This window comes from Ailuropoda melanoleuca, chromosome 6, assembly GCF_002007445.2.
Source record: "Ailuropoda melanoleuca isolate Jingjing chromosome 6, ASM200744v2, whole genome shotgun sequence".
Classification (NCBI taxonomy): domain Eukaryota; kingdom Metazoa; phylum Chordata; class Mammalia; order Carnivora; family Ursidae; genus Ailuropoda; species Ailuropoda melanoleuca.
This window is the reverse complement of record NC_048223.1, coordinates 16,504,387-16,523,435: the sequence shown is the minus strand read 5'-3', so window position 1 is coordinate 16,523,435 and position 19,049 is coordinate 16,504,387. Positions and strand designations below refer to the sequence as shown.

The 19,049-nt window shown below is 52.5% G+C and overlaps 2 protein-coding genes across 3 annotated transcripts; both read left to right on the top strand.

The window, feature by feature from the left end:
- Positions 1-445: 445 nt before the first annotated feature.
- Positions 446-3,128, top strand: NUDT16 (nudix hydrolase 16). The gene is made up of 3 exons (XM_034662007.1): positions 446-701; positions 795-1,064; positions 1,794-3,128. Exons 1-3 carry the CDS (start codon positions 564-566, stop codon positions 1,971-1,973), a joined length of 588 nt encoding a protein of 195 aa, XP_034517898.1. The 5' UTR covers positions 446-563; the 3' UTR covers positions 1,974-3,128.
- A 5,560-nt stretch (positions 3,129-8,688) lies between these two features.
- Positions 8,689-12,357, top strand: LOC117795062 (U8 snoRNA-decapping enzyme-like). 2 transcript variants are annotated; one of them, XM_034662006.1, is made up of 4 exons: positions 8,689-8,937; positions 9,031-9,300; positions 10,030-10,253; positions 11,397-12,357. In XM_034662006.1, exons 1-3 carry the CDS (start codon positions 8,800-8,802, stop codon positions 10,207-10,209), a joined length of 588 nt encoding a protein of 195 aa, XP_034517897.1. In that variant the 5' UTR covers positions 8,689-8,799; the 3' UTR covers positions 10,210-10,253; positions 11,397-12,357. The 2 variants fall into 2 exon arrangements, with proteins under 2 accessions (XP_034517897.1, XP_034517896.1); XM_034662005.1 differs by lacking the exon at positions 11,397-12,357 and having other exon boundaries at positions 8,690-8,937; positions 10,030-11,366.
- Positions 12,358-19,049: the final 6,692 nt, after the last annotated feature.

The following is a 19,049-nucleotide window of genomic DNA, read 5'->3' as shown; positions in this document are numbered from 1 at the left end:
GGCCATAAACCTTGACCTCACCCTAGCACAACCCTCCCGCGACATTCAACCAGCCACTGAGTGCCCGGGCCCCCCACTCCGCCACGCAGGGCGGCTCTTACACCCACCGCTCCTTTCCATCCCCACTGCGCAAGGACAGGCCAAGTCTCCGAAGCCAACTCGGCCTCAGTCCTTCCCAGCCCCAGCCCCAGGCTCCGTGTGCCACCGGAACCAAACCAGCTGCGGTTCCCTGACGCCCCCGTGCTGCCCCCAGCCGCAGGCCTCGGCCTGAGAGACAGCCTGCCAGGCGAGCCCGCCCCGCCACCCGCCGGCTCCCGCAGCCCCGCAGGCCGGGCACTGTGACGGAAGCGTGACCTCCCCGCCTCGCTCCGCGCCCGGGACGCCGGCCACGCCGCCTTCGCCCCGCCCCGCCCGGGGCCCAACCCGGACGAGGCTTTCTGTTCCCCCGAGGCCCGCGGCCGGCGCCCGCTCCCGCGGCCTGCAAGCCCCGCCCTGATTGGCTGCCGCCGGGCCCGCCTGCCCCCTTTGGGCCCTCGGGACGGCAACGGGGACAGCGCGGGGCCATGGCCGGGATCCGCAAGCTGGAGCTGGAGGAGGCCCTGGCGCTGGGGTCTGGCTGGCGGCACGCGTGCCACGCGCTGCTATACGCGCCGGACCCGGGGACGCTGTTCGGCCGCATCCCGCTCCGTTACGCCGTCCTGGTGAGAGGGGCCGCCCCGCCCCGCCCCGCCCCCTCCCCCTCCCCCGGGGACGCCGGCCGGGCGCCCGGGCGACCCTGCTTCCCTCTCCCGCAGATGCAGATGCGCTTTGATGGGCGCCTCGGCTTCCCCGGCGGCTTCGTCAGCGTGCATGACGGCGGTCTGGAGGCCGGGCTGAACCGCGAGCTGACCGAGGAGCTGGGCAAGGCCGCAGCCGACTTCCGCGTGGAGCGCGCCGATTACCGCAGCTCGCACGCGGGGCCCGGGACGCGCATCGTGGCCCACTTCTACGCCAAGCGCCTGACGCTCCAGCAGCTGGTCGCGGTGGAGATGGGCGCCCCGCGCGCCAAGGACCACGGGCTGGAGGTGCGGCGGGCCCCGGAACCCCACCCCCATGGCCTCCCTGCCCCGAAAGCCGATCCCCCCCTCACTTTCCTGTGGTAGTTGGGATCTTGGGCTTCTTTCATCTGGTTGACAAGCCACAGCCAACGTAGTCTCCCCCTTTTACTGGCGTCTGTAGTTGTTTTTCTAGAACACACCTCTCCACATCTCTCTTCTCCGCATTGATGTGGCCAAGCCTTGCACCCCAGGCCCCTCTTGGGTAGAAGATATGGCCTGATACGTTGTGGGGAACATTTTTCATTAGGCTAGGAGAGTAGGGGAGAAGATTGTGATGGAGATGCTTCTCTAACTTTGGCAGGTATCAGGATCAGCTGGGAGGCTTATTACTGATCCCACTCCCAGAACTTCTGGTTCAGTGGGAGAAGGAGGGAAGGACCTGAGAATTTGCATTTTTGAAAAGTTTCTAAATGGAGCTGATATGGCTGGTCTGGAGTATTTTTGAGAACTACTGGTGTAGGGCCAGGTATGCATCCTGGAGGCAAGAGGCACAACAGGTTTAGTGATGTAGGAGGGATTAGCATTTACTAAGCTGGATGGCATGGTCATTTGCGGAGATCTGGGCCCACTAGCTATAAGATGTACGTCCTCAGGCCTGGGTCTGCTGGACTGCTAAGGGATGAGACCTCTGATCTGGAAAGATCTGTGTAGGATGAGCTACCTATCTCATCGTCACCTGTCTGCTTCCTTTCACAGGTGCTAGGCCTGGTGCGGGTGCCCCTGTATACCCTACGGGATGGTGTGGGCGGCCTGCCTGCCTTCCTGGAGAATTCCTTCATCGGAGCTGCCAAGGAGCAGCTGCTGGAAGCCCTCCAGGATTTAGAACTGGTGGAACCTGGTTCTTTTACAGCCCGGAAGATCGCCCTACCTCGCTAGAGGCAGCCCTCTGTGGACATGGAACCCGAGATGAGGATCTTGGTACAAAGGAGGGGAGACGGGAATGGGGAAGGTTTTCTTTTCTGGGCCTGGGCCTGATAGATGATAACACATTAAAAGAAGTATGTGCAGTATATTTGAGCAGAGGGCCCCCCCAGCAACTCTCAACATCACAGCAAAAATCTGCAGTTCATCCCGGGGGCCCTGGCAAGTTCTCAGAGCCGGCCTCCTCTCTGTCCATTTGCACACACACAGCATGGCAGCGCCCAGGCACGTGAATGTGCAGTCTGTGCCCGCATACAAGCTGACGGCTCCCCACAACCCTCACGTGCAGTTAGCCAGGAAGTAGCACGTGTCATCAGAGCCATCTCCTTGTTGGGGAGGAGCCTCTGAACCAGGGGAGCGTCTCTGCCTACACACCTATATGGCTGTTCTCCAGGGTCTAGCCCAGCCCGTGCTTGCTGGAGAGGACAGAGAAGCAGAGGGCCCTTTCCCCCCGAAAATGGTCAGATCCTTGCCTGGGTGTTGGCAAAAGCAAATACCCCTGAAAGGTGGTAGAGGGTCCTAACCAACCTCGTGCCCTCTTCTGAAACTGAGCAGAAGAGGTGAGAAAAAATGGCTTGGTCTCCTTGGACTTGAGCCTTTGGAGTCCTGGTACATCTCCTCCAAAACCGTCATCTGGGACTCCTTAGACTGGGGACATCAGAAGGGAATGGACCCAGCCCTGGTCTCGCCCTGTCCTGACCAAAAGAGCCTGGAGTTAAAGAAGGGCTTATAGCTGAGCCTCAAAGTCCTTCAGTTTTTTGGACAAATAACCTATCTGAGGTATTGGAGATCTAGGGATGAGAGAGCACAGCTCTTGCTCTCCCCCGGGTTAAAGGGCTAAATAGCAAATATTTCAGGCTTCGTGGGCCGCGTGGTCTTTGTAGCCTCTGCTTGGCTCTTTTGTTTCAGAAGTAGCAATGAACAACACATAATGGGCTTAGCTGTGTTCCAGTAAAACTGACTTTATAAAAGGAGGTGGCCAGCCTGAGGGCAATAATATGTCAACGCTTGCTCTAGAAAGGACGATAAGTAATCAATGTAATTATGAGGCCTATTTATTTGTTTCATTTATGTCAGTGTTAAGAAGGAAATAAAAGATTGATACAGGTCTCGCCTTGACATATGTTACTTTTTGCTAAGGTGGTCTGGAAGGGCCGGCCCTCTCTGAAGAGCATGTGTGCTGACAGATAAGGAAGAAGTACCAGGTAGGAGTGTGGGAAGAGTATTCTAGGTATTATTCCTGGGAGTAGCACGTGTTAAGGTTCTGAGGAGGAATCTTGGCAGATTGTCCTGCATCAAGGGTAGGGGAATTAAACTCTGTTTCTCGATTGGGGTGGCGGAGGGATAAGCAAAGAATTTGCAGTCATCTTTAATTTACCAGAGCATGGTCTCGAAATGGGAGAAGGCCAGTGTAATTAGGCTCCAGTAAGCAAGGGGAGAGGACGCTGGAGAGGTGGGCAGGAGCCAGATGGCACCTCACAAGGCATGGCCAGGGCTGGTGGTGTGTGCAGCGTGGACTGGAAGGGGATAGGAGAGGGAGTGGGAGCTGAGGGAGGCTGCCACAGTAGCTTACCTGGGAGATGGTGGTGGTCTGAGCCACTGCTGGAGGAGGTGAGAAGTGGATGCATTTGAGAGAGGTGTCGGTGGCATCATTGACAGGCACTCTGATGGATTGAGTGTGGGGTGAGGTGAGGGAAAAGAGGATTCAAGGATGACTTTTCGGTTTGTGTCTTAAGTTATCCAACTTGTGGATGGACGGAAAGCCTGGATGGGGGCAGAGAAGTTTGTGCAGGGGACAGAATCAAGGTCATTCGGGCAGGTTGAGACAAAAATTTGTAGTCGTCTGCATAAAGATGGTATGGCAGTTTGTCCGATGAGGTCAGGCAGGGAGAGAAAAAAAGAGAAGAGGGCTCAGGATGGGGCCCTGAGGAAGCCTGGGTCTCCAGATTCAGGAGGAGGAGCAGGCCATGTTGAAGAGGGGCAGGAGTTGAGAGGAAGCTGCTTCAAGACAGTGAACTCTGCCAAGTGCTTATGAGAGCAGAACTGTCTGTCCACTGGATTTCGTAGCAGGAAGTTTTTGGTGACTTTGAGGGGAGTGGAAGGCAGACTGGAATTGGGGGTGGGTGGGTAGCAGGCGACCAGACAAAGGGAGCAGTTGGTCCTAAAGGGGTGCGGAGAAACGGTCTGATACCTGCAGAGGGCTGCGGAGTCAAGGGCAGCATTTCCGGCAGGACACGGAGCGTGAGTGTGTTGATGGGAACAAAGTAGAGAGAGGCGGTGCTGAAGGGGCACAGTCCATGAAAAAAGAGGAGGAATGGAGCCTCTGAGAGGAAGAGGGACAGTGCTGCACATCACGGGGCTCAGGGAGAGGAAGAGGAAAGAAAAGACGTTGAGGAGGGCTAGATTGTGGTGGGATGTTGGAGCTGGACTGTCTTGATTGGAATGAAGTGAGATCGATCGGCTGGGTGTGGGTGGAGGGTGTTCCCAGAAGGTACGAAGTCGTCATTCATCACGGCACATGGAAAAGCAAGTTGGTTAGAGAAATAGCAGAATGGCAGGGCAGGGTTGAGCTAGGGGTCAGTGTAGAGTATGGGGTGGGGGGGGCAGGGGTGTGCACACATACACCTGTCTTCCCGTCCTTGCTGTTGGGCGGCGAGGACGAAGCCACTTGTGCCGAGCTGGGGTTGTACAGAGGAGCACAAGGAAGGGAGAGATGCAGGGCGGTAAAGAGGGCTTGCCCTGGATTGCCCTGGAGAAACCATAGGATGGGCTGTGGGGCAAGAGGTTTAATCTGCATACAATGGGAAATGAAGACAGGCACTTCAGAGGGGTTAGCAAATTAGAGGTCTCCGTGAGGGGCGGTGGGAGGCATATTTGAGCCAGAGAGGGATGCTTTTGAAATTGAAAGGTGGAGCCGTCACAGGTCAAGTCAAGGTCGTCAAGGTCCTCGAGGTCCGTGTGATGAAGCAAGACACAGATGCTGGAGAAGGTAGTGTGAACTAGGAACCACCGTCCTTAGTGAACAACAGGAGTGACCTAAAGGCCAGCGACAGCTGCCAGGAGGGGACAGTGGACATGGCAGGGCAGCGGGAGCCTCCAAGGAGACAGGCTTTTGCACAAAGGAGGGGTGAGTAGTGGTCTGGAGGGACAGTGGGGAGCAGTGTGGTTCCATGGCGGTTCTTGGCCCTGGAAGGGGTTGGAGGTGGGGAGCGGCTGCAGAGATGGGGCCTGGGCAGGTCCTCCCAGAACACGTTCTCGGGTGTAGTCTGGCTGCGCCTCCCCCGTGTTCATGCAGCCCCTTGACGGTCCCACATCTCCTCTGCTCGAGCGTTCCAGCAGCCTGTCTCCGCGCCTCCTGGCACTTCAGTCGTCGGCCTACTTTTTTATTCCTACTCAGTCTCCTTATTTTAGTAAGTCTCTGGTGATGCTGAGGGGGAGAATCCATGGCCTTCCTGTGTCCTCCCACACTCATATCCTCCCTGTCAGTGTCTCAAGGTGTCCATCGTTCCGTGGCTTGAGCGCATGTCGCTCGCCTCGTCCCTCCAGGCCACGGACAGACCAGGGGTCCTGCAAGTTTCTCCCTCTGGTTTCTCCCTCTCTCATCCATTGCCAGCCTTCTGCTGGATGAGGACACCTGGGTACGGTTGCCCAAGCGGGATCTCCTTGACCTTGGTAAACCAGCCATCAGGTGGAGAAGACGGCAGCCTTCCCAGCTGTCCTCGCCCCCTCCCCTTAGCTGCTGCGCGACCGTCAGCCAGCACCTGACCTATTCCTTATCTGAAACACTGCGTTTATGATTCCCAGGGAGAGGGCTCACTGAGGCAGCAGTGGGGACAGAGGCACGCCCAGCACTATTTATTGGTACCTGATGCCGGCCATGTTTCGCTGCTGCTTGTTAGTACCTTTGTCTCTGGGAAGCTGAGTGGCCCCGGCTGCCTTCCCAGCCCCCCACCCTCTGCCAGAGATATTTCTGTCTTTCTCAGCAGAATCAGCTCCACGTTCACACTTCTCAATTCTGTGCTTTTTCCTGGATTATGCGGCTGCTGGTGCTGAGTTAACACTTCTGGGCCCCAGGCTGTCCTGAGCCAAAGTCTTACTCAGTTATCAAGTTTCCGGCAAACCTATTATAAGCAGAAACATCTGACGGAAGAGTAGCTGGTCCTTCCCAGTTACTTGGGTCCTTGGATGCTGCTAAGTGAAGCAGGAAGGCAGAGGTAGAGAAGTGGGAAGGGATGTTAACTGAGAGTTTCAGTTTATTGCAGAGAAAACATTTTTTTTCCATGCTTTCTACCTCACACAGACAAACTGAGTAGGAAAAAAAAATTAGAGGAATAAACATTTTATCCGTGATGAAATTAGTGATTGGCATCAGAATTTGAGTCAAACTAACAGACATTGGCCCTTGATTAGCTCAGAGGGGCAGAAGAGCAGGGAGTGAGGGGATTCTATTTAAAACACAATTCTGAGGAAGAGGGGCTGGGGGCGTGGTCAGGGCAGAGGAAAAAGAGAAACATCCACTGGATTTAAGGCCACAGAAAACTCCCTGAAAGAGAAACCATGTGGCTTCACCTCCCCTAGCCCCCCTACTTTTTGTATCTGACTCTGCCTGAATATGGAAGCTCATGTTCCCTCCAGTGGTAAAGGCAGCCTGGCAGAGAGTTGAAACCACCCCGTAGGGGCGCCTGGCTGGCTCGGTCAGTTAAGTGTTTGCTTTCGGCTCGGGGCGTGATCCCAGGACGGGATCAAGCCCCACATCGGGCTTCTGCTCAGCGAGGCGTCTGCTTCTCCCTCTCCCTCTGACCCTCGTCCCCACTTGTGCTCTCTCTGTCTCAAATAAAAAAATAAAATCTTAAAAAAAAAAAAGGGAGGGAGGGAGGAAGGAGAAAGAAGAGAGAGAGAGGAAAGAAAGAAAGGAAGGAAGGAAGGAAGAAAGAAAGAAAGAAAGAAAAGAAAAAGAAAAAGAAAAAAAGAAGGAATTTNATAGTCTAACTGGAAAACAACAAAAATGTTCTTAGCAGTCTACAAGATGAATCAAAGCAAAGCACTCATCAACGGGGAAATTGTGTAAGACACTCGTGAGCGGTAGCCCCTCTTCTCTACAAACTTAGTACTCAGTGATTGCGCTCATGAGGGGTATAAAGTAATATGAATGCTACTGATTGAGAGAAAATAAGTATAATGAAAAAATAAAATAAGAAATAATTTGATGAATATCCTTGTCCCAAATTGTAGATCATTCTAGTAAAAGTTAAAAGGGAGGAGATGGAAAAAAGCGTAAAAATATGCTAGTTTCACTGGGGAAACGAATGGGTGCTGTTTGGTTGCTGAAGTTGATAATGACCGCAGGTTGGATTAACAACATGAAATTTTACTATTTCAAGGGACATACCAGAGCAGTATGATTCCGACTGAACGTGAAAAGATGGGCAAAGAATACCAGGCAATCACGGTCAAAAAGTAAATAATTGTCATAATATTAATAGCAATATCAAAAGCATTGGACGGGACTAAGAACTCTTTAACTGATGAAGAGATTGTCCACAATGATCACATATCGTCATGAATTTCAGATTACATACAGCCAGATCTGTGGGAAACATGAGGAAGAATCGCCAGAATGTTTGCAGGAGACCGCGAACACACTTGTCAGCACTTGCTGCTGGACAGGCACTAGTCCAAGGTCTTTTCATATATTAACATGCTTACTCCTTAGAGCAACCACTTGAAATGGAGCTACTATTATCTCCATACTCCGAATAAAGAAGCGTAGGGACAAAGATCAACAAAATAATGACTCTACTTTGCCTAACAGGTAAAGATTGAACTCTAACCTGAGGCAGACTATATACCTTTCAGGACCCAGGAAACATTTTGTAAGTTAGATATTGGGCCTTGTAAAACCTCGATAAATTCTCTCCAGTCTTGTACCACTTCTCCAAAATGACCAGACTACATATCATATTGTGTGACCACAAAATGATGAAACTAGAAATAAATGACAGAAATTCTGAATTTTTTTTCTTTAGGCTTTTTCATTATGTCTGGATCTTTTGCAATATGTATGTAATCTATGTTTATAAGTGACTAGTTAAAAAATAATGCTTGTTTTTTTTATAATTTTTATTTTGTTATATTAGTCACCATCCAGTAAATCCCCAGTTAAAAAATAATGTTTTTTCTTTTGAGTTTACAGAAACCCAGCCCCCCAGATTTAAAGAAACAAGGAGGAGCGCGTGGGTGGCTCAGTTGGTTGGGTATCCGACTCTTGATTTTGGCTTCAAACTGCACAGGGAGTCTGCTTCTCCCTCTCCCTCTGCTCCTCCCTCTATCATGCTCGCTCTCAAATAAATGAGTAAAATCTTTTTAAAAAACTTATAAAGAAACAAGGAAAGGGGGCGCCTGGGTGGCACAGCGGTTGAGCGTCTGCCTTCGGCTCAGGGCATGATCCCAGCGTTATGGGATCGAGCCCCACATCAGGCTCCTCCGCTATGAGCCTGCTTCTTCCTCTCCCACTCCCCCTGCTTGTGTTCCCTCTCTTGCTGGCTGTCNGGGCACTGTGACGGAAGCGTGACCTCCCCGCCTCGCTCCGCGCCCGGGACGCCGGCCACGCCGCCTTCGCCCCGCCCCGCCCGGGGCCCAACCCGGACGAGGCTTTCTGTTCCCCCGAGGCCCGCGGCCGGCGCCCGCTCCCGCGGCCTGCAAGCCCCGCCCTGATTGGCTGCCGCCGGGCCCGCCTGCCCCCTTTGGGCCCTCGGGACGGCAACGGGGACAGCGCGGGGCCATGGCCGGGATCCGCAAGCTGGAGCTGGAGGAGGCCCTGGCGCTGGGGTCTGGCTGGCGGCACGCGTGCCACGCGCTGCTATACGCGCCGGACCCGGGGACGCTGTTCGGCCGCATCCCGCTCCGTTACGCCGTCCTGGTGAGAGGGGCCGCCCCGCCCCGCCCCGCCCCCTCCCCCTCCCCCGGGGACGCCGGCCGGGCGCCCGGGCGACCCTGCTTCCCTCTCCCGCAGATGCAGATGCGCTTTGATGGGCGCCTCGGCTTCCCCGGCGGCTTCGTCAGCGTGCATGACGGCGGTCTGGAGGCCGGGCTGAACCGCGAGCTGACCGAGGAGCTGGGCAAGGCCGCAGCCGACTTCCACGTGGAGCGCGCCGATTACCGCAGCTCGCACGCGGGGCCCGGGACGCGCATCGTGGCCCACTTCTACGCCAAGCGCCTGACGCTCCAGCAGCTGGTCGCGGTGGAGATGGGCGCCCCGCGCGCCAAGGACCACGGGCTGGAGGTGCGGCGGGCCCCGGAACCCCACCCCCATGGCCTCCCTGCCCCGAAAGCCGATCCCCCCCTCACTTTCCTGTGGTAGTTGGGATCTTGGGCTTCTTTCATCTGGTTGACAAGCCACAGCCAACGTAGTCTCCCCCTTTTACTGGCGTCTGTAGTTGTTTTTCTAGAACACACCTCTCCACATCTCTCTTCTCCGCATTGATGTGGCCAAGCCTTGCACCCCAGGCCCCTCTTGGGTAGAAGATATGGCCTGATACGTTGTGGGGAACATTTTTCATTAGGCTAGGAGAGTAGGGGAGAAGATTGTGATGGAGATGCTTCTCTAACTTTGGCAGGTATCAGGATCAGCTGGGAGGCTTATTACTGATCCCACTCCCAGAACTTCTGGTTCAGTGGGAGAAGGAGGGAAGGACCTGAGAATTTGCATTTTTGAAAAGTTTCTAAATGGAGCTGATATGGCTGGTCTGGAGTATTTTTGAGAACTACTGGTGTAGGGCCAGGTATGCATCCTGGAGGCAAGAGGCACAACAGGTTTAGTGATGTAGGAGGGATTAGCATTTACTAAGCTGGATGGCATGGTCATTTGCGGAGATCTGGGCCCACTAGCTATAAGATGTACGTCCTCAGGCCTGGGTCTGCTGGACTGCTAAGGGATGAGACCTCTGATCTGGAAAGATCTGTGTAGGATGAGCTACCTATCTCATCGTCACCTGTCTGCTTCCTTTCACAGGTGCTAGGCCTGGTGCGGGTGCCCCTGTATACCCTACGGGATGGTGTGGGCGGCCTGCCTGCCTTCCTGGAGAATTCCTTCATCGGAGCTGCCAAGGAGCAGCTGCTGGAAGCCCTCCAGGATTTAGAACTGGTGGAACCTGGTTCTTTTACAGCCCGGAAGATCGCCCTACCTCGCTAGAGGCAGCCCTCTGTGGACCCATGGAACCCGAGATGAGGATCTTGGTACAAAGGAGGGGAGACGGGAATGGGGAAGGTTTTCTTTTCTGGGCCTGGGCCTGATAGATGATAACACATTAAAAGAAGTATGTGCAGTATATTTGAGCAGAGGGCCCCCCCAGCAACTCTCAACATCACAGCAAAAATCTGCAGTTCATCCCGGGGGCCCTGGCAAGTTCTCAGAGCCGGCCTCCTCTCTGTCCATTTGCACACACACAGCATGGCAGCGCCCAGGCACGTGAATGTGCAGTCTGTGCCCGCATACAAGCTGACGGCTCCCCACAACCCTCACGTGCAGTTAGCCAGGAAGTAGCACGTGTCATCAGAGCCATCTCCTTGTTGGGGAGGAGCCTCTGAACCAGGGGAGCGTCTCTGCCCACACACCTATATGGCTGTTCTCCAGGGTCTAGCCCAGCCCGTGCTTGCTGGAGAGGACAGAGAAGCAGAGGGCCCTTTCCCCCCGAAAATGGTCAGATCCTTGCCTGGGTGTTGGCAAAAGCAAATACCCCTGAAAGGTGGTAGAGGGTCCTAACCAACCTCGTGCCCTCTTCTGAAACTGAGCAGAAGAGGTGAGAAAAAATGGCTTGGTCTCCTTGGACTTGAGCCTTTGGAGTCCTGGTACATCTCCTCCAAAACCGTCATCTGGGACTCCTTAGACTGGGGACATCAGAAGGGAATGGACCCAGCCCTGGTCTCGCCCTGTCCTGACCAAAAGAGCCTGGAGTTAAAGAAGGGCTTATAGCTGAGCCTCAAAGTCCTTCAGTTTTTTGGACAAATAACCTATCTGAGGTATTGGAGATCTAGGGATGAGAGAGCACAGCTCTTGCTCTCCCCCGGGTTAAAGGGCTAAATAGCAAATATTTCAGGCTTCGTGGGCCGCGTGGTCTTTGTAGCCTCTGCTTGGCTCTTTTGTTTCAGAAGTAGCAATGAATAACACATAATGGGCTTAGCTGTGTTCCAGTAAAACTGACTTTATAAAAGGAGGTGGCCAGCCTGAGGGCAATAATATGTCAACGCTTGCTCTAGAAAGGACGATAAGTAATCAATGTAATTATGAGGCCTATTTATTTGTTTCATTTATGTCAGTGTTAAGAAGGAAATAAAAGATTGATACAGGTCTCGCCTTGACATATGTTACTTTTTGCTAAGGTGGTCTGGAAGGGCCGGCCCTCTCTGAAGAGCATGTGTGCTGACAGATAAGGAAGAAGTACCAGGTAGGAGTGTGGGAAGAGTATTCTAGGTATTATTCCTGGGAGTAGCACGTGTTAAGGTTCTGAGGAGGAATCTTGGCAGATTGTCCTGCATCAAGGGTAGGGGAATTAAACTCTGTTTCTCGATTGGGGTGGCGGAGGGATAAGCAAAGAATTTGCAGTCATCTTTAATTTACCAGAGCATGGTCTCGAAATGGGAGAAGGCCAGTGTAATTAGGCTCCAGTAAGCAAGGGGAGAGGACGCTGGAGAGGTGGGCAGGAGCCAGATGGCACCTCACAAGGCATGGCCAGGGCTGGTGGTGTGTGCAGCGTGGACTGGAAGGGGATAGGAGAGGGAGTGGGAGCTGAGGGAGGCTGCCACAGTAGCTTACCTGGGAGATGGTGGTGGTCTGAGCCACTGCTGGAGGAGGTGAGAAGTGGATGCATTTGAGAGAGGTGTCGGTGGCATCATTGACAGGCACTCTGATGGATTGAGTGTGGGGTGAGGTGAGGGAAAAGAGGATTCAAGGATGACTTTTCGGTTTGTGTCTTAAGTTATCCAACTTGTGGATGGACGGAAAGCCTGGATGGGGGCAGAGAAGTTTGTGCAGGGGACAGAATCAAGGTCATTCGGGCAGGTTGAGACAAAAATTTGTAGTCGTCTGCATAAAGATGGTATGGCAGTTTGTCCGATGAGGTCAGGCAGGGAGAGAAAAAAAGAGAAGAGGGCTCAGGATGGGGCCCTGAGGAAGCCTGGGTCTCCAGATTCAGGAGGAGGAGCAGGCCATGTTGAAGAGGGGCAGGAGTTGAGAGGAAGCTGCTTCAAGACAGTGAACTCTGCCAAGTGCTTATGAGAGCAGAACTGTCTGTCCACTGGATTTCGTAGCAGGAAGTTTTTGGTGACTTTGAGGGGAGTGGAAGGCAGACTGGAATTGGGTGGGTGGGTGGGTAGCAGGCGACCAGACAAAGGGAGGTTGGTCCTAAAGGGGTGCGGAGAAACGGTCTGATACCTGCAGAGGGCTGCGGAGTCAAGGGCAGCATTTCCGGCAGGACACGGAGCGTGAGTGTGTTGATGGGAACAAAGTAGAGAGAGGCGGTGCTGAAGGGGCACAGTCCATGAAAAAAGAGGAGGAATGGAGCCTCTGAGAGGAAGAGGGACAGTGCTGCACATCACGGGGCTCAGGGAGAGGAAGAGGAAAGAAAAGACGTTGAGGAGGGCTAGATTGTGGTGGGATGTTGGAGCTGGACTGTCTTGATTGGAATGAAGTGAGATCGATCGGCTGGGTGTGGGTGGAGGGTGTTCCCAGAAGGTACGAAGTCGTCATTCATCACGGCACATGGAAAAGCAAGTTGGTTAGAGAAATAGCAGAATGGCAGGGCAGGGTTGAGCTAGGGGTCAGTGTAGAGTATGGGGTGGGGGGGGCAGGGGTGTGCACACATACACCTGTCTTCCCGTCCTTGCTGTTGGGCGGCGAGGACGAAGCCACTTGTGCCGAGCTGGGGTTGTACAGAGGAGCACAAGGAAGGGAGAGATGCAGGGCGGTAAAGAGGGCTTGCCCTGGATTGCCCTGGAGAAACCATAGGATGGGCTGTGGGGCAAGAGGTTTAATCTGCATACAATGGGAAATGAAGACAGGCACTTCAGAGGGGTTAGCAAATTAGAGGTCTCCGTGAGGGGCGGTGGGAGGCATATTTGAGCCAGAGAGGGATGCTTTTGAAATTGAAAGGTGGAGCCGTCACAGGTCAAGTCAAGGTCGTCAAGGTCCTCGAGGTCCGTGTGATGAAGCAAGACACAGATGCTGGAGAAGGTAGTGTGAACTAGGAACCACCGTCCTTAGTGAACAACAGGAGTGACCTAAAGGCCAGCGACAGCTGCCAGGAGGGGACAGTGGACATGGCAGGGCAGCGGGAGCCTCCAAGGAGACAGGCTTTTGCACAAAGGAGGGGTGAGTAGTGGTCTGGAGGGACAGTGGGGAGCAGTGTGGTTCCATGGCGGTTCTTGGCCCTGGAAGGGGTTGGAGGTGGGGAGCGGCTGCAGAGATGGGGCCTGGGCAGGTCCTCCCAGAACACGTTCTCGGGTGTAGTCTGGCTGCGCCTCCCCCGTGTTCATGCAGCCCCTTGACGGTCCCACATCTCCTCTGCTCGAGCGTTCCAGCAGCCTGTCTCCGCGCCTCCTGGCACTTCAGTCGTCGGCCTACTTTTTTATTCCTACTCAGTCTCCTTATTTTAGTAAGTCTCTGGTGATGCTGAGGGGGAGAATCCATGGCCTTCCTGTGTCCTCCCACACTCATATCCTCCCTGTCAGTGTCTCAAGGTGTCCATCGTTCCGTGGCTTGAGCGCATGTCGCTCGCCTCGTCCCTCCAGGCCACGGACAGACCAGGGGTCCTGCAAGTTTCTCCCTCTGGTTTCTCCCTCTCTCATCCATTGCCAGCCTTCTGCTGGATGAGGACACCTGGGTACAGTTGCCCAAGCGGGATCTCCTTGACCTTGGTAAACCAGCCATCAGGTGGAGAAGACGGCAGCCTTCCCAGCTGTCCTCGCCCCCTCCCCTTAGCTGCTGCGCGACCGTCAGCCAGCACCTGACCTATTCCTTATCTGAAACACTGCGTTTATGATTCCCAGGGAGAGGGCTCACTGAGGCAGCAGTGGGGACAGAGGCACGCCCAGCACTATTTATTGGTACCTGATGCCGGCCATGTTTCGCTGCTGCTTGTTAGCACCTTTGTCTCTGGGAAGCTGAGTGGCCCCGGCTGCCTTCCCAGCCCCCCACCCTCTGCCAGAGATATTTCTGTCTTTCTCAGCAGAATCAGCTCCACGTTCACACTTCTCAATTCTGTGCTTTTTCCTGGATTATGCGGCTGCTGGTGCTGAGTTAACACTTCTGGGCCCCAGGCTGTCCTGAGCCAAAGTCTTACTCAGTTATCAAGTTTCCGGCAAACCTATTATAAGCAGAAACATCTGACGGAAGAGTAGCTGGTCCTTCCCAGTTACTTGGGTCCTTGGATGCTGCTAAGTGAAGCAGGAAGGCAGAGGTAGAGAAGTGGGAAGGGATGTTAACTGAGAGTTTCAGTTTATTGCAGAGAAAACATTTTTTTTCCATGCTTTCTACCTCACACAGACAAACTGAGTAGGAAAAAAAAATTAGAGGAATAAACATTTTATCCGTGATGAAATTAGTGATTGGCATCAGAATTTGAGTCAAACTAACAGACATTGGCCCTTGATTAGCTCAGAGGGGCAGAAGAGCAGGGAGTGAGGGGATTCTATTTAAAACACAATTCTGAGGAAGAGGGGCTGGGGGCGTGGTCAGGGCAGAGGAAAAAGAGAAACATCCACTGGATTTAAGGCCACAGAAAACTCCCTGAAAGAGAAACCATGTGGCTTCACCTCCCCTAGCCCCCCTACTTTTTGTATCTGACTCTGCCTGAATATGGAAGCTCATGTTCCCTCCAGTGGTAAAGGCAGCCTGGCAGAGAGTTGAAACCACCCCGTAGGGGCGCCTGGCTGGCTCGGTCAGTTAAGTGTTTGCTTTCGGCTCGGGGCGTGATCCCAGGACGGGATCAAGTCCCACATCGGGCTTCTGCTCAGCGAGGCGTCTGCTTCTCCCTCTCCCTCTGACCCTCGTCCCCACTTGTGCTCTCTCTGTCTCAAATAAAAAAATAAAATCTTAAAAAAAAAAAAGGGAGGGAGGGAGGAAGGAGAAAGAAGAGAGAGAGAGGAAAGAAAGAAAGGAAGGAAGGAAGGAANAAAGAAAGAAAGAAAGAAAAGAAAAAGAAAAAGAAAAAAAGAAGGAATTTGCCTCGTAGGCAAAGCAACAGTGGGGTACAGGACAGGACCTGCAAAGAAATCTCCTCACATAACAGACTGGAGGGAGTCTGTGTACAGGCTTTTCCCCAAAGTGCTCAGCTCGCCCGATGCAGAAATGCGAACCCATGTCCTGAACCCAGGTCGTTCCCCTGCCCCCCATGGGTTCTGTTACTCTCCGTAGGCATTCCCAGCTGATGCAGTGGTGAGGATACCCCTCCTTCCATGGAGGAAGATGACCGCTGGGTGGGGCTTTCAATAATTATAAAGAGCCCTTGGAAAAGCCCCAGTGAGGACGGCTGTTACCCATAGCCCCAGCCCTCTGCCCTCCGCAAGGACAAAATGCACAGCCTCTCGTTGTCTAGGACCAGTTCCAAGGCGGTGAGTCGGCAAAAGCCAGGTAAACGGGGCAGGGTGAGCTGGTGAGTGGCCCCACGCTTGTCTGAGGGCCAAAGAATAGAAGAATTGCCTCTAATTAAGTAAACAGGAAATGTTAACATGAGGTCTGTTCAAACACATGAAAGGAACCCAGGATGTAAATGACAAAGAGCATGCTCTGGAAGGTTTATTCCAACAGACAGAGGCAGTGTTTGCTCAGGGAATAAGGAAAACATGGACCCTGGAACGAGGTGAAAGGTGAGAAGCAGGTGGCAGCACCAAAGAAGGGATTTAAGGAGACAGATCTGTCCTGTAGCTCGGAATTACACTAGAACAACGAAGAGCGCCGCCCACACTGGAAGCAGCTACCACTGATGTCAAGAGCAGGCTTAAGAAAACCTCCCAGAACACAACAAGGACCAAACAAGGAAAGTGACCAGAGAGAACGCAGGAGGTGAAGAGACCACGCAATGGAAATCCAGAGTACTGTTAATTGATAGAATGAAAATATTAACAGGCAGCCCATAGAGCGTACCGCTCAACTCTGGACTTTGGGTACAAGTGTACCACTGGTGGGGGGTGTTGGTCATGGGGGAGGCTGTGATGTGTTGGGGGCCTATGGGGAATTTGTGTACCTCCCTCTTAGTTTTGCTGTGACCCTCACACTGCTCTAAATAATAAAGCCTTAAATATTAACAGGCAGGACACATGGAAAGTGTACAGTATTTTAGGAAGAGAGAAGAAACCCTTCCTAAACTAAAGGAGGTCCAAACCTGCAGGTTGGCAGGGACTCCGTGTTCAGAGCAGGGGAAAAGGGTAAAAACTGAAAAACAACAGCAGGATGCTGTTCTTTATTTCAAGGACGTGGGCAAGGCAGGAAAATTAGGTCACTTACAGTAGAAAAAACTTCCCATCTCCCCAAACTGATACTCAAATGCAAAAGCACGTGTATTACCCATATAGTCTAACTGGAAAACAACAAAAATGTTCTTAGCAGTCTACAAGATGAATCAAAGCAAAGCACTCATCAACGGGGAAATTGTGTAAGACACTCGTGAGCGGTAGCCCCTCTTCTCTACAAACTTAGTACTCAGTGATTGCGCTCATGAGGGGTATAAAGTAATATGAATGCTACTGATTGAGAGAAAATAAGTATAATGAAAAAATAAAATAAGAAATAATTTGATGAATATCCTTGTCCCAAATTGTAGATCATTCTAGTAAAAGTTAAAAGGGAGGAGATGGAAAAAAGCGTAAAAATATGCTAGTTTCACTGGGGAAACGAATGGGTGCTGTTTGGTTGCTGAAGTTGATAATGACCGCAGGTTGGATTAACAACATGAAATTTTACTATTTCAAGGGACATACCAGAGCAGTATGATTCCGACTGAACGCGAAAAGATGGGCAAAGAATACCAGGCAATCACGGTCAAAAAGTAAATAATTGTCGTAATATTAATAGCAATATCAAAAGCATTGGACGGGACTAAGAACTCTTTAACTGATGAAGAGATTGTCCACAATGATCACATATCGTCATGAATTTCAGATTACATACAGCCAGATCTGTGGGAAACATGAGGAAGAATCGCCAGAATGTTTGCAGGAGACCGCGAACACACTTGTCAGCACTTGCTGCTGGACAGGCACTAGTCCAAGGTCTTTTCATATATTAACATGCTTACTCCTTAGAGCAACCACTTGAAATGGAGCTACTATTATCTCCATACTCCGAATAAAGAAGCGTAGGGACAAAGATCAACAAAATAATGACTCTACTTTGCCTAACAGGTAAAGATTGAACTCTAACCTGAGGCAGACTATATACCTTTCAGGACCCAGGAAACATTTTGTAAGTTAGATATTGGGCCTTGTAAAACCTCGATAAATTCTCTCCAGTCTTGTACCACTTCTCCAAAATGACCAGACTACATATCATATTGTGTGACCACAAAATGATGAAACTAGAAATAAATGACAGAAATTCTGAATTTTTTTTCTTTAGGCTTTTTCATTATGTCTGGATCTTTTGCAATATGTATGTAATCTATGTTTATAAGTGACTAGTTAAAAAATAATGCTTGTTTTTTTTATAATTTTTATTTTGTTATATTAGTCACCATCCAGTAAATCCCCAGTTAAAAAATAATGTTTTTTCTTTTGAGTTTACAGAAACCCAGCCCCCCAGATTTAAAGAAACAAGGAGGAGCGCGTGGGTGGCTCAGTTGGTTGGGTATCCGACTCTTGATTTTGGCTTCAAACTGCACAGGGAGTCTGCTTCTCCCTCTCCCTCTGCTCCTCCCTCTATCATGCTCGCTCTCAAATAAATGAGTAAAATCTTTTTAAAAAACTTATAAAGAAACAAGGAAAGGGGGCGCCTGGGTGGCACAGCGGTTGAGCGTCTGCCTTCGGCTCAGGGCATGATCCCAGCGTTATGGGATCGAGCCCCACATCAGGCTCCTCCGCTATGAGCCTGCTTCTTCCTCTCCCACTCCCCCTGCTTGTGTTCCCTCTCTTGCTGGCTGTCTCTATCTGTGTTAAATAAATAAATAAAATCTTAAAAAAAAAAAAAAAGAAACAAGGAAAGGACTCAGGGGTGGATGCAGGACCTGTTCCAGAAGAATAGTGGGGTAATTTGTCCAGTTGTCGAAGGGCTTTAGCTCTCCAGCCCCCAAAGAGAAAATGCAAGCAGAGCCCAGCTGAGCAGGTGTGGACTGAGCAGGTGTGGACCGAGCAGGTGAGGACGGAGAGGTGTGGATTGAAGCGGTATGGTCCAAGCAGGTGTGGACCAAGCAGGTGAGGACCCAGCAGGTATGCACTGAGCAGGTATGGACTGAGCAGGTGAGGACCCAGCAGGTGTGGACCGAGCAGGTGTGGACCCAGCAGGTGTGGACTGAGCAGGTATGGACTGAGCAGGTGAGGACCCAGCAGGTGTGGACCGAGCAGGTATGGACCGAGCAGGTGTGGACCAAGCAGGTGAGGACGGAGCAGGTATGGACCGAGCAGGTGAGGACGGAGAGGTGTGGACTGAAGTGGTATGGTCCAAGCAGGTGTGGACCAAGCAGGTGTGGACCGAGCAGGTGAGGACCCAGCAGGTGTGGACCGAGCAGGTGAGGACCCAGCAGGTATGGACTGAGCAGGTATGGACTGAGCAGGTGAGGACCCAGCAGGTGTGGACCGAGCAGGTGTGGACCCAGCAGGTGTGGACCAAGCAGGTGTGGACCGAGCAGGTGAGGACGGAGCAGGTGTGGACCGAGCAGGTGAGGACCCAGCAGGTGTGGACTGAGCAGGTGTGGACCCAGCAGGTGTGGACCGAGCAGGTATGGACCGAGCAGGTGTGGACCGAGCAGGTGAGGACGGAGCAGGTGTGGACCGAGCAGGTGAGGACCCAGCAGGTGTGGACTGAGCAGGTGTGGACCCAGCAGGTGT

Coding starts and splice junctions, on each gene's coding strand:
- NUDT16 (XM_034662007.1), top strand. CDS start 564: ATGGCCGGGATCCGCAAGCTGGAGCTGGAGGAGGCCCTGGCGCTGGGG. Junction 702..794: donor CGCTCCGTTACGCCGTCCTG/GTGAGAGGGGCC, acceptor CCTCTCCCGCAG/ATGCAGATGCGCTTTGATGG. Junction 1,065..1,793: donor CCAAGGACCACGGGCTGGAG/GTGCGGCGGGCC, acceptor TTCCTTTCACAG/GTGCTAGGCCTGGTGCGGGT.
- LOC117795062 (XM_034662006.1), top strand. CDS start 8,800: ATGGCCGGGATCCGCAAGCTGGAGCTGGAGGAGGCCCTGGCGCTGGGG. Junction 8,938..9,030: donor CGCTCCGTTACGCCGTCCTG/GTGAGAGGGGCC, acceptor CCTCTCCCGCAG/ATGCAGATGCGCTTTGATGG. Junction 9,301..10,029: donor CCAAGGACCACGGGCTGGAG/GTGCGGCGGGCC, acceptor TTCCTTTCACAG/GTGCTAGGCCTGGTGCGGGT.